At 33.5% G+C, this 13,110-nt stretch overlaps 2 protein-coding genes across 2 annotated transcripts; one reads left to right on the plus strand and one right to left on the minus strand.

Annotated features, from left to right (window-relative positions):
- Nucleotides 1–2,036: 2,036 nt before the first annotated feature.
- On the minus strand, nt 2,037–3,838 carry LOC114189806. Its single transcript, XM_028078508.1, has 4 exons — nt 3,631–3,838; nt 3,451–3,525; nt 3,100–3,322; nt 2,037–2,676 (listed from the first exon to the last, which is right to left on the minus strand). The coding sequence occupies exons 1-4, from the start codon at nt 3,836–3,838 to the stop codon at nt 2,037–2,039; spliced, it is 1,146 nt and encodes a 381-aa protein (XP_027934309.1).
- A 3,840-nt stretch (nt 3,839–7,678) lies between these two features.
- Nucleotides 7,679–8,979, plus strand: LOC114173558. Its single transcript, XM_028058040.1, has one exon. It carries the CDS (start codon nt 7,832–7,834, stop codon nt 8,735–8,737), a length of 906 nt encoding a protein of 301 aa, XP_027913841.1. The 5' UTR covers nt 7,679–7,831; the 3' UTR covers nt 8,738–8,979.
- The last annotated feature ends 4,131 nt before the right edge of the window (nt 8,980–13,110 follow it).

Consider the following 13,110-nt stretch of genomic DNA (forward strand, 5'->3'; position numbering starts at 1 on the left):
ACAAGAAAAAGAAATGGCATTTTTTTTTTCTCTTTTTACCTTCAATTTGCTGAAGGGAAAAATGGGTTAGCGCACTCATGCCAACATAGTGTTTCTTTCCTAGGTGTCAACTAAGGAATTTCTACTTAAATAACAGTAGCAATCACATGGTGCCATGGTCAAATAAATTTTGGTTTCTACTTTTTGAGTAAAAATTCTATCATATAACTTTTTTTTTAATTTATATATAATCTAAATTTGTTTGAAGCAGACACTTATTAATTATTTTTCTCTTTAATATATTTATGAAAAAGTATATCTAAATACACCCATATACCTTATATTGTTGTCAGTAACATAAATTTATTAACTTTGGTCAATCATATATAATTTATTTCATATATATATATATATATATATATATATATATATATTTATTTATTTATTTGATCTCTTTTTTCTTTAGAAATTATTATAAATGTGTTGTATCCAACTCAAAGTGTCTGAGTTGATTACCTCATCCTAAGTTTATGGAAAGAATATAATTTTTTATTTTTATACAACATGTCCTATGAAAGGGATATATAACAGGCATTAAATATGTTTAGTTCTAGATTAAGGGTTAACTTTAAGATAATATTTAATTGACACTTATAGAAATATCTAAGTCTTCAAAAGGCAAAAATCTCGTTAGAGTGTTAAAGAAAAATCCTAATGCAATAGAATCCTAATGCACAGATTCAGTCTTGTGCAGATTTTTTAGTCTCATTGATATGCAAAAGGCTAACTTATGTGGGTAGTAAAGCATTATGCTCCCTAACATGCAGTGTCAGGGGACGACCATCATCAAGAAACTCTAAGGTTTGGTTCCAATGAGGGTTGAGAGTTTTGTGTATAACCAGCCATATAGTGCCACAGGCAGAAAAAAATCAAGCCTTGTAAGAGTGAAACATCAAGAACATGCAATGCAACAGAAAAATGACATCTGGAGAGTGAAACATGTCGTAACAAATAAATAGAAAGGTACAATAAACAAGCATCTGAATGAAAAGACCCTCTGGAAAGTATTCTAAAAAAAATTGACATGGTATATGTTAGCACTTATTAGTAGTCTTTTACCACAAATATAATCATCAATTAATGGCAGCCCAATGAAATTAAAAAAGACAAGATAATTGTGACATAACCATCACCAGTATCATGACAAGAAACTACAGTCATAACCATCATCAGAATTCTAACCTTCGTCCTCCGCTTCAAGTTCCCATAGTTCACCCTCACATAAGGATCACTTGTCCCTCGAAGATCGGCAGCAATAAGGTCTCTTGCTTCAATCACAACAAGTTTTATCCAACCATTGGTTGAACCTTGTGTATATCAAAGGATTAGTACATGCTAGAGCTTAAAAAGAAAACACAGCCAGAGAAAACTTCGCATGGGTAAATAACTGAAGTGGTAATAGATGAAATGAAAACGAAAGCAAAAAATCGAAAAGAGAAACGAAATTAGGGCAAAATCAAAAGCAAAAAATCGAATGCAGTGGCAAATGAAATGAAAACAAAACTAAGATTGAAATGCTGGAAGACAAAATCGGGAGATCGAAAGACGAAATAGGGAGATGAAGTATGAAAACGAAATTGGAAGCAAGGGAGAGCGATTTCGTTACCTCAAGCGGTGGAGAAGGATGTGCAGCGGTGGTGGAGGACGGTGGAGAGTGGAGAACAGAGCTTCTCCTCTAAGACACGACCACGACAAAGGAAAGCAAAGCAACACTGCACCTTGAGACAATTGTGTTTCTAAAACATTAAAATTTACAAAAGAAAAAATGAAAAAATTAATTAAATTTGAATTTTACGGGGGTTCCTTAAAAAAACTTGGTACTTAACTGGGGTTTTTAAAACCTCTGGTATATTGGATTTTTCTAGAGGTTATTATAACCCCAACTAATTAACCCTTGCTAAAATTAAATATTTTTGTAGTGTGATGGACGTGGTGGCCTTCGTATTTGCATTTTTGGCCCTCATCTTTCTAATTCCATAAGATGGTTGGTTGGGCTGTTATACTGCAGTGTTTGGTGGTAGTAGTGCTGCTAGTGGGGTTGTTGCTATTGGTGGGGTTATTGTTGTTGGTGGGGTTGTTGTTGCAGGTGGAGTGGGTGCTGCAGATGGTTGACTTGGTGGTGGTTCACTTGGTGTGGGTTGAGTTGGTTGTGGTGCTACAGCTTCAGTGGGACGTTCTTCACAGCCATGGACAGGAAGTGCTGGATAATTGTTCCTCTTGTGCCCAAGTGCGCGACAAACTGAACATCTCTTTCTATGACCACCTAGCCTAATTTGGGTGTTATCTTTTTTCAGTTTCCAATCTTCCAGCCTTCTCTTCTTCTTTGGTCTCCCTGGAAGCCTTCTTTTAAGTGGTGGTAGAACATCAGGGAAGGCATTTGTTTCCCAGAAAAGGTGACCATTGGCAGGTAGAACTATAGAGTTGTATATCTCTTCATATGTTGTACGTCTGAACCAATGTGGAATGTAATCTTCTGCCTTTAAGTTGAGGAAGTTCATGGCAATAATTGCATGGCAGCATGGGATCTCACTAATAAGCCATTTCCTACAACTGCATTCCTGGATTTCTATGTTCACAGTGAACTTGTCTCCAATTAGTGAGACATGTCTAACTTCAAACAATTTTTGACCTGACCAACTACACCAGGAATAGGACCAAATTGAAAAGTTATAAACCTAAACTAGGACCAAATTGAAAAAACTTAACTAATAGTAGGATCACATGAGTGTACCTTGGTATCCAATACTTAGTTTTTTCATATTCTTTTGACAATCTGGTTCGTATCTTAGGGCAGATTCCACCCTAGTACTTCTGCACCCTGGATCTGTTTTTGGACCACCTCTTCATAATATATAAACGGATCTCTTCCAGCATTGAGATGATTGGCTTGGACATTGCATCCACAATAACGCTGTTGAAGGCTTCACTCATATTGTTTACCAACGTGTCATATTTGGCTTGCATGGTAAACCTAGACCTGGACCAATATCTAGAGAAACAAATTTGTTAGTTGATAACACAAAAATGTGATTTTATGTAACAGTGATATGGATGACTAACCTTGGTGGAATTGCTATTAGGTATTTAAAGGCCTCCTCGTTCACTTCTTCAATATTATGCATTTCTCTTTCCCACGCTCTTGGGTATGTGCCGGTTGTAGCCTTCCACATCAAGGTTTTTAGTTGCTTGCTTCCAAACTTTTTTCTATAATTCTTGTATAGATGGCGCATACAAAATCTTTGCTCAGCCCCAAGCAATAGCTCTTGTATGGCAGGAAGCAATCCTTGTGTATGTATAAGTGTTTTAGTATTCATATTAAAGAATTATAAGTACAATTAACATCAAAAAAATGAAAACAGATTACCTTTTGTTGGTTGGACATAAATGTGTAGAACCTACATATATCAGGACCTCCCAAGTCCTCAACCAACAACTCCAAGAACCAGCTCCATGTGTCTTCGTTCTCAACTTCAACTACTGCATAGGCTATATGAAGCATTTGGTCATTTGCATCACGACCTACTATAGTTAGTAGCTCACCCCCATATTGGCCTTTCAAAAAACTTCCATCAAGCCCTATGATGGGTCAACTGCTTACAAAATTGTCCTTGCATGCCTTTAGACTAGTGTAAATGCGCATGAAAATATTCTCATCATTAACATCTTCCACTTTAACTTTCATTGTGGATCCAGGGTTTGATCTAATTATCTCATGAGCATAATCATAAATCCTTCTATATTGATCTTTAAAAGATCCTTCAACCACCTTTGCTGCCAGTTGCTTTGCCTTATGAGCCATTGAAACTGTCACCTTTGTATTCCATTTCCTTGCAGCTTTATTACGTATATCAACCAACTTCAAATTAGGATTTTTTATTAATGTGTTGTCTAAGGTTTGACTCAACCATTTTCAATTCATCAAATTTATACTAAATTCTCTGTTGCACCTATAACAGTCTTGAACTTTTCTCAGCTGCCATGTTTGACATGAAACCAGAAATCCACAATAAAGGGACCAATTACACTTGCCTTGCGCCCCTAAACATCTCACACTCACTCTTTCCTTGTCATTTTTCTCAAACTTCTAGTTCCTCCCAGCATGAACAGCATACGTTCTTACACCATCAACAAATTGTGCCTTATCCACGAAGGTTGTCCCTACTTCCCATTTGTAATCAGCCATTGACTTGGGTTTCTTAAATGTACCAAAAAAACTGCAGGTGCTAATCCCATCATGCTCTGTCTCACTATCACTGCCCTCAATACTAAATAACTCTTCTGACTCCCAACCATTATCAAACAGTCCTCTATCTCTACCATCATGAACCTTGTCGTCATTCTCATCACTGTCTTCACTATCATAGTTTTGGTCACTTAGACAACTTCAACTGACACCAAACCTTCATTAGATTTTTCTTGACCATAATCAACATCTATTTCTACATCTATTATGCCTTTAGTCCCTCCATTACCACAACCCCAGTCATGTCCATCACTATCTCCTAAAGAGTTTGCATCAGAATCAATCCAACTTTCAAAACCTCAACCCTTTCATCATCACAATCCCTTTTGTCATCACCTTCAGCAATATCATCCAGTCCAATATCAGCTTCTGGATTACCAATACATGTACCCACATCCTCAACTCCCATTTCTTCTTCCAAATGCCCAATACCTTCACCCACATCATCAGCTACAATTTAAGGAGCATAAGCAGACCTTCTTAAACTATCAACCACTTCACCTTCCTCTGATTCAATTTTAGGCTCTTGGTTAATTACATATTCACGTGGAGCAGACCTTACTACAATATCAATTCCTAGTACTTCAAATTCACTAACAGCATGGCTGCTTTCACCACTCTCTAAAGGTCTCCCAACATCTCCTTCAGGTTCCACTATATTATCCTCTACTTGGGCTTCATCAACTCCATGCACAACAAACATGTGCACTTCACCATAATGCCTTGCGATATGAAGCATATTAAGTGCACCCCTATCATCATCCAAGGGGTGCAATAACATCTCAACACAATAACACAACCCCTTTATACTATGATACCCCATTTCCTTAAGAGACCCTAATATTTTGAAATAACTCCATCGGTCAGGATCGTATGACCAATGAGTAGTTTCCCCACCAACATACTTACACCACTCCTTTTCGGCAAAGTGACCACGGTGGTGGACCACAACTTCAAACCTTTCATCAGACATTGGAAAGACCAAAAAACAGAAAAAAGCCTGCAAATTATAAACAATCTTTAAATGGGGAACAAATACTCGGTCTACAACCGACAAACCGACAACCAACCATGAAACCCACCCTAGATAGCGACAACACAAACAATTAAAATGGTGGGACACCAGCAAAAAACAACAAAAAATGCACCACCGAAAAAACAACTACAAATTAAAATAATCCATCGAATGCATAAACAAAAGCGTCAATAAACCCTAATCATTAACAGTAATCCCAAACAATAGTCAACAAAAATCAAACCCTAAACCAAAACATACCTCCGCGATGAACACCTTCAACCCTCCCCAAACGATTCTTCAAAGATCAGCATCAATATTAGATGGCAGAAATTGATCTAAAATGGCCAATTAAAGGATATCCCCAAATCGTCAAACAAATGCCCAATTCGACACCAAATCCCCAATTCGACAAACACAACCCTAAACCCTATTCAATTAACCTTAAACCCTAAATGATTCTGCAATTACAATTAAATGGCCAGCACAGTAACATAATAGACACGTCACTAAATAGTGCTCCACGTCACAGAAAATAACTACGCTGGCCACTGTTCCGTTAACCATTTAGACGGAGTTAATGAAAATGAGTTAATTGAAAAAATATAATGAAAGGTACGACCAAATTGAAAACAATTTAAAAAGTAGGACCATTGTGAGAAAAGTCGACTAAAACTAGGACCAAATGACTATTTAAGCCTTTGATTTTATAGTTTCAAAAAAAAATATAAATATTTGAATAATAAGAAAAATAAATATTTGGAATCTTAATTATTATTATACAAACATTATTTTTTATCTCCATAACTTTATATTTTTGTTCAAGTTCTGTGGTGTTTTTTTGAGATTCTATGATGAAATGGTGAAATGGTTAGGTCATTCCAATTAATACAATGACTCAATTGAAAAATATAAAATATTTGAATACTCAATAAAAAAACATTGTTATAGAAACTCAATGAAAAATGCTTAAATTTAAAAGGTTTAAAACTTAATTAATTCTCTTTTTTATTCACTTAAGTAACAACAATGCAAAATAAAATCATGTCATCTTAATTAACAATAAAATCAAATGGTAGAGATTCATTTAAAAGATATAAAAAAATTGCGTACTTAATAAAAAATATTTTTAATAAAAATTTAGTTAAAAATATTTTAATTTATCATAAACTTAAAACTTAAATAACTCTTTAGTTAAATAAAACTAAAAATTCTAATTTGTGAAGCCAAAATTTGAAATTCTTATTCTTTTTCATTAATTTAGAAATGATTAAAAAATTATAAATTATTTTAAATATAAGTGAATTATTTTAAACATAAGTGAGGGTACTATTGGCTTTCACTAAATTAGAAATCATTAATTTTGAAAATTTCATCACTAGGAAAAGTGTTCTGGTTGATTGGCTTTCATTTCATCCTCAAATTCTGATATATTCTACATTATATTCGCTTGAGATAACCTTTACAGAAAAAACATTTTTATTATGAAAGTTGGATGCACTCATAATTCTGAAATTCTCTTTTTAATTACTTCATAAATTATTAAAGAAGTAATTATAAATTATTTTAAATATAAGTGACCGCGTTATAATTCATCTCTCCTTATTGAAATTTTTGTCACTAAAATTTGCTTTCTAGAAGAAAAAAAAATTTGAAATATTCGGCTTTGATCCTATCTTCCAATTCTGATTTACTATCTCCACCATCTCAACTTTAGATAATTTTAACGAAAAACCTATAATGGAAGAGACTTGCATGGGTAAGTTAAAAAACAGTTTACCTTCTACATTAAATCAAATTAATTTTACGCGTTTAAAATGTTTGGTTTTATATAATTAACTTGTTTTATCATAACAAATTTAATATAATATATAATAAATAATATATCTAGTTATCTTATTCTTTATAATAGAAAATACATAAACTAAAAAGTAATAATGCATGTACACTTTTATTTATAGGAAAATTATATAATAAGTTATGGACAAACATAAATAAAAATAACAGTAAAAATAAAAATAAAAATATACACTTACTTTTCAATGTTCTTTTTAAATATCCCTAAAACCACTTTATTAATTTTGTTCTGTCCTGTCTCCTTAGAAATATTCTCTCACACTGGTCAACATTTCATTCTAACTTTTATAACTTCAAAAGCTGGGCCCTTTAATACATAGACGATTTCAAATTCTTTTTAAATTTGAATAAATCAACACAAAAATACATATACTAAAAATTGTATTGAATAGATAAATACATATACTAAAAATTGTATTGAATTTAAAATTAATATAGACGTTAAAATATATGAAATAATAAAGGTTGAACTTAATAAAATAAGAGTGTATAATAAAATAATAATTTATATTAAGCGAGAAAAAGAAAGAGGAAGAATGAAGATGCAGATCCCCAGTGGGGTTCGCATCTGTCTCTGCTACTAACGAGAGAACACAAGGAAAGAAAAGAAGAGAAGGAAAAGGCAGTGTATGAGAGTGTGTGAAAGAGAGAGCGCGTGAGAGATCATAGTACCAGAAATGGGGAGTCTAGTGTACCAAGTGATTTCCTCCGCTGCACTTCTCACGCTTGGGATGTACCACCTCATCAGCACCACGCGCAACTACCTCAAATCGCCACACGCCTACGTCGCCAAACCCTTCCACCCCTTCCCCTACCCTCGCCGTCTGCAGCTCTACTTCCTCATTTTCGCCCTCCTCGTCGCCATCGCCCACCACCTCCTCATCTCCGCCGACGCCGACCCCTTGCTCCGCGGCGCCACCCCCGTCCACCTCCTCCTCTCCCTCCAGTCCGCCGCCACGCTCTTCCTCTTCCTCCTCCTCGCCCTCGCCCTTCTCCTCGCCGACGCCTCCCCTTCCATCCTCCCCCTCCCCGCCGAACTCGCCTTCGCCCTTGCCTCCGGCCTCTTCCTCCTCCACTCCGCCCTCGCCTCCGCCCGCGCAGCACTCCAGACCTCCGCAATCGAGGCCAAGTGCCTCTCCGTCTCCGGCAGCCTCTCCTCCATCTCCGCCCTCCTCTGCCTCCTCCTTGCCGCCCTCCCCCGTCTCTTCCCCGCCGATGCCGCCCTCGCCGCCACCTTCTGCCTCCGCGGCCTCTGGTCTCTGCAGACCGGCCTCTCCCTCTACGCCGACGCCTTCATCCCCGACGGCTGCCACCGCCTTCTCGACGTCAAGAGCGGCGTCGAGGGATCCACGCAGTGCGATCTCGACGAGTCTAAGTTCCGCGCCGTTGCGATTCTCGATCTGGCGTTCCTGATCCACGTCATCTTCGTCGTTATCCTCTTGCTCATAACCTACGCGCTCGTCGCCAGGAGCGTTAGTCTGAGGAGGCTCGGATCCTATGAAGCGCTGCCCACCGCGACTTCATCTGTGGACGCCAACCATAGCCATATTCAGATGAAGGCTTTGACCGGCACCCAGGCTTGAATCTTTTCGCTCATTATATTACCTCTTTTTTGTTCTTTTTTATTTTAAATTTTCTTATCTGTCTTCCTCTGATCATAATGTAGGATTGAACTTTGTGAATACACCTTAGTATTCCTGTTTAGTGAGTGAGGCGAATTGTTTATGTAGTTCAATTTTGTTTCATTACCTGTTACTGCTTTGCATATTCCTAAACACCCTTTCATACATATGATATGAACCATGGCTCTAAATTGCGATTGCAATGGCATCATTCATACTGCAGATTAATTTTTTTTATACCCGTATGATTGTAAGGAGTGTACCAGGTACTCTCAACTGTGGATTGCCTCCTTTTAGACTTTTGATTATGTATACCTTTTGGAATTGAAATTGATAACCTACGTATCTAATTTGGAGGGAAATTAGCGTAACGATCACTGTCGTGAACTTTATACGAAAATGAACCATAATGAGAAAATGAACCATAATGAATGTAGGGTAGAGTGAATAGTGTACGTGGAGAATAATGAAGGATGACTCATTGCATGAACTGTAAAGTTTACGTTTTCATTACATGGGAGTTCTTAGTATTTTTCTTTTTTACGAATCATGTTGAAGTGTTAACATTTCTTTCAATTAGCCTCTGAGTTGCCTTGGAGTAATATTTAGCTGGCCACTCCTTGATCTTTAACTGTCCATTGAGAGGGGGGAAGTGAGCCTATTTTTTAATGGATGCCATGGTTAAATGAAGGACCTGAAACCAGTGTGTAATTGAGGTTAAGGTTTTATTTCATGTCCTTTGCTTCTCGGTGATCTGATTCTGTTTTGGAGGCATATCTTGTAATCTGCTTGAGTTCTTTTCGCCATAGATTAAGGTGATGGCATGAGGATAACAATACCTAACAGATTTATCTAGTATAAAATATTATAGCTAGGTGACGGAGTTTCAAAGAAAATAGTATGAATTACTGGGTTATGCATGCTTTAATTGATAGAAAAATAGTTTGGCACCAAACAGTTTGGTCATTATGGATGAAATCGAAGATATTTGTTCCACTTTAGTACTGCACAAGGTAGATTAGCCATTTATTTTCAGTATTTCCGACATAAGCAAACAACCTTTGAAATGCACATGATTAAATCTGTCTTTGTTTCTGCTGAGATCATTTGATTAATATCCCTCTTGTGATTAATATAGCTCTTATAGTACATGAAATGTATTTTCAAGAGATGTATATGGGGGCATTCTAATGCTGCATACATGGAGTCCGAATACAATGTTTCTTTTTTTCTTTCACACGGCCCATTTTATCTGTAGTGCGAGCAGTCATTCTCTCTCGTGTGCATTTTATTGAGCTGATGTGACAGCATGCAATTCTTCATGCATTCACAGCGGTAGAAGTGTCAACTTCTCTTTCATGTTATTTTGGGCGTTGAAGCATTGTAATGGTAAAATTGGCATGCTAAAATATGGTTAATAATTTTTCTTCCGTATACTTTTGGGGCTGAAACTAACAATGGAGTAGAGAAGGTTGTTGTGGATCTGTTGACTTTGATTATATTGGATGTAATTGATAATTGATGTCAGCTTGCGAGTCAAGATCGCAGAGCAAAGAAATATTATTAGACAGGGAAATTGTAGTGCGAATATGTAGGGGCTTGTAGAGTAAAATATTTCTGATTGCTTCAACTAACCTGCTTTTGCTGACGGCCTAAAAATATTCGCTTGGTTAGAAAAAGTTTGAATTCAAACAGCTATTTCAGTTTAATTAGGGTAAGTTATGGGAAATATTTGTATAATATAGGAGGAATAGAGGTTATTTCTCCCTCAGCAAACCCTCTATTTAAAATAATTGGTTTGGTTTATTAGTTTTCCGTCTAAGGGAAGATATGTGTATGGTAGAAGAAAAATTACTCCATCTAGATATACAAATTTCTCTCAAAATGTATTAGTTTACCTACTATGTTTGACTCTAAATCAATCTGTTCTTACACTCTATTAAACAGGGCATGGTACAAGAAAAAAAATGTTAATAAATCTCATACTGGTCAGATAGAAAATGTGATTTAGTGATGATTGTCATTTTCTGTTTTGTAACAAAACCAAGCTTTGTTATGTAACAAATCTCCGTACTTTTATGCTTTTGAATTAGAAGATATGGAATACAGAAAACAACTAAGGTTCTAAAGAGTTTGATTATATACAACACATAATTCACGCCTTAATGTGCGGGAGTCAAAATCAGAGATCACCAACCTGTCAAAAGACAGAATCATATAGAGCGTGGCCGAATTAGTTTGGTTGAGAAATTCTTGTGTGATTGTGGATAAGAAAATTTATTTCTCACTAAAATATTTGGATTGATTACTCATGCATCTTCTAATTTAGGGTATGTGTATATTTGGATGGAAGAAGAAATTATCTTCCTTCTGGAACGTATACAAACTTATCATGGATTGACTATAGATTAGTCTTCCCCTTTCTGCAGTGTTAACCTGAGCTCGTTGAGATAGGCAAACAATATAGTGGTCATGTTTAGAGAAGTCAGATTTTATAGCCTAATTACATAAATATAATAAAATAAAGTTTAGGTTTAATTAAGTTTTGATTTTTCGATAAATTTAAAAAAAAATTAATTGAGTTTTTATGAAATTTTTTGTGGTATATTGAATATTTTAGAATTTTGAAAATTTGAAATTAAATTTTTGTATATATAGATTTATTTGTTAATTATATAACATGAAAATTATCTTGTGTTGTTATCTTGTTCAAATGCTTTACATAATATTTTGTTTGTTACAAAAGAGATATAGATAACGACGATCTCTTGAAAAGATTTTTTTACATTTAATGAAAATTATTTCTAAAGTTTATTAAAATTATACAATTATAAAATAAAAAACATAATTATTAAATTATTTTTTTGTTATAATTTTATAATTTTGTAATTTTATGGTATTATATTTTTATAATTTTACAAATTATAATTTATAATTATCAAAATTTATAATTTTATGATTTTATAATTTTGAAATTTTGTAATTTAATAATCCATTAATTTAATAATTTTGTAATTTTATAATTTTTTACCTTATATAATTTCATTATTTTATGATTTTATAGATTTATAACTTTATTATTTTATATAAATTTATGTTTTTATAATTTTATAATTTTATAATTTTCTTATATCATAAGTTTTTTTATTTTTATTTTATAAAATAGATTAAAATGCATATTTGGTCCATATTTTTGTTTTGTTTCATGTCAATTCAATCTTCATATTTTTTTTTGTTTAATAATTCCAATTTTTATGAATTTTGTTCGATTTGTTTTTTTTTTTTGTTGCAAACGTAGATAAGTGTGGGAAGTAACATTATTATTTTATACGATTATGTAACTTTTAACTTCTTAAACTTTTAGATAGATGATGTTAGTTCTCATCTTTAAAATTTTTTTCTAATTTTAAATTAATCATAACTCTAAACTAAAATTATTTAATAAAAACGTGAATTTTAATAAAAATATTATTATAACGTGTATATATAAAAATTAAATTTGATCTCAAGTTAGAAAGGGATAAAATTGTTGCATTTAAAAAAAATACGAGATTAAATTGAAGAAAAATAACGAATATAGAGATCAAATTAAATATAAAACATTGACTTTGACATATGATATGTTGTTGGATTGACACATGAGTATTTTTTAAAAATTAAAAAAAGAAACAAAACTATGAAGTGACACGTGAAATTCATTGTTGATAGTCGTTAATAATTTGAACGATGTTAACAAACAAGGATCAAATTCAACAAAATTGACGAAAATTGAGACTTGATTGAAAATAAAATATTAGGGCTGAATTAACACAACTAAATGAAAATAGGGAGTGAATATATATTTTTACCTATAAATACAATAAATTTTTAATTTTGATTAACTTTAAAAATAATTTTCATAAAATATAACAAATATTTGTAAAAGATCTTTATCATATTGATATCTTGTCTCAAATTATTATAGGGAACATTTATGTTGTATTTGGATGGGGTAAAGAGGGGGTTGATTTGAGTTGATTTGTAGGTAAAGAAGGGTTGTCTAGATGAAGGGAAATATGGTATGATTTGAGTAGATATAAGTGGAAAGTCAATGGAAGTTTGTATATAATATGATTGATAAAATTTAATAAAATATAATTTTTAATTGAGTAAATTGTATGATTATCATTTTATCCTTCAATGTAAATAAAAAAATAATATTAAAATAAAATTAAAAATATTATTTAAAATTAGAAAAATTAAATTTATTAATATTATCATTAATAACTTAAAATAAATTATTATTATTCTCAATTATAACTTGAAATAATTTATAATATAAACTATTTAATTTA

This window comes from Vigna unguiculata, chromosome 1, assembly GCF_004118075.2.
Source record: "Vigna unguiculata cultivar IT97K-499-35 chromosome 1, ASM411807v1, whole genome shotgun sequence".
In the NCBI taxonomy this organism is placed as follows: Eukaryota; Viridiplantae; Streptophyta; class Magnoliopsida; order Fabales; family Fabaceae; genus Vigna; species Vigna unguiculata.

Excerpts from the sequence above, each read along its gene's own strand:
- LOC114189806 (XM_028078508.1), bottom strand. The coding sequence starts at position 3,838 with ATGGCTCATAAGGCAAAGCAACTGGCAGCAAAGGTGGTTGAAGGATCT. Across the intron at positions 3,323-3,450 it reads GTTGGTTGAGGACTTGGGAG|GATTGCTTCCTGCCATACAA; the intron begins GTCCTGATATAT and ends TACATACACAAG. Across the intron at positions 2,677-3,099 it reads CTAATAGCAATTCCACCAAG|TTGGTCAGGTCAAAAATTGT; the intron begins GTTAGTCATCCA and ends TTCCTGGTGTAG.
- LOC114173558 (XM_028058040.1), top strand. The coding sequence starts at position 7,832 with ATGGGGAGTCTAGTGTACCAAGTGATTTCCTCCGCTGCACTTCTCACG.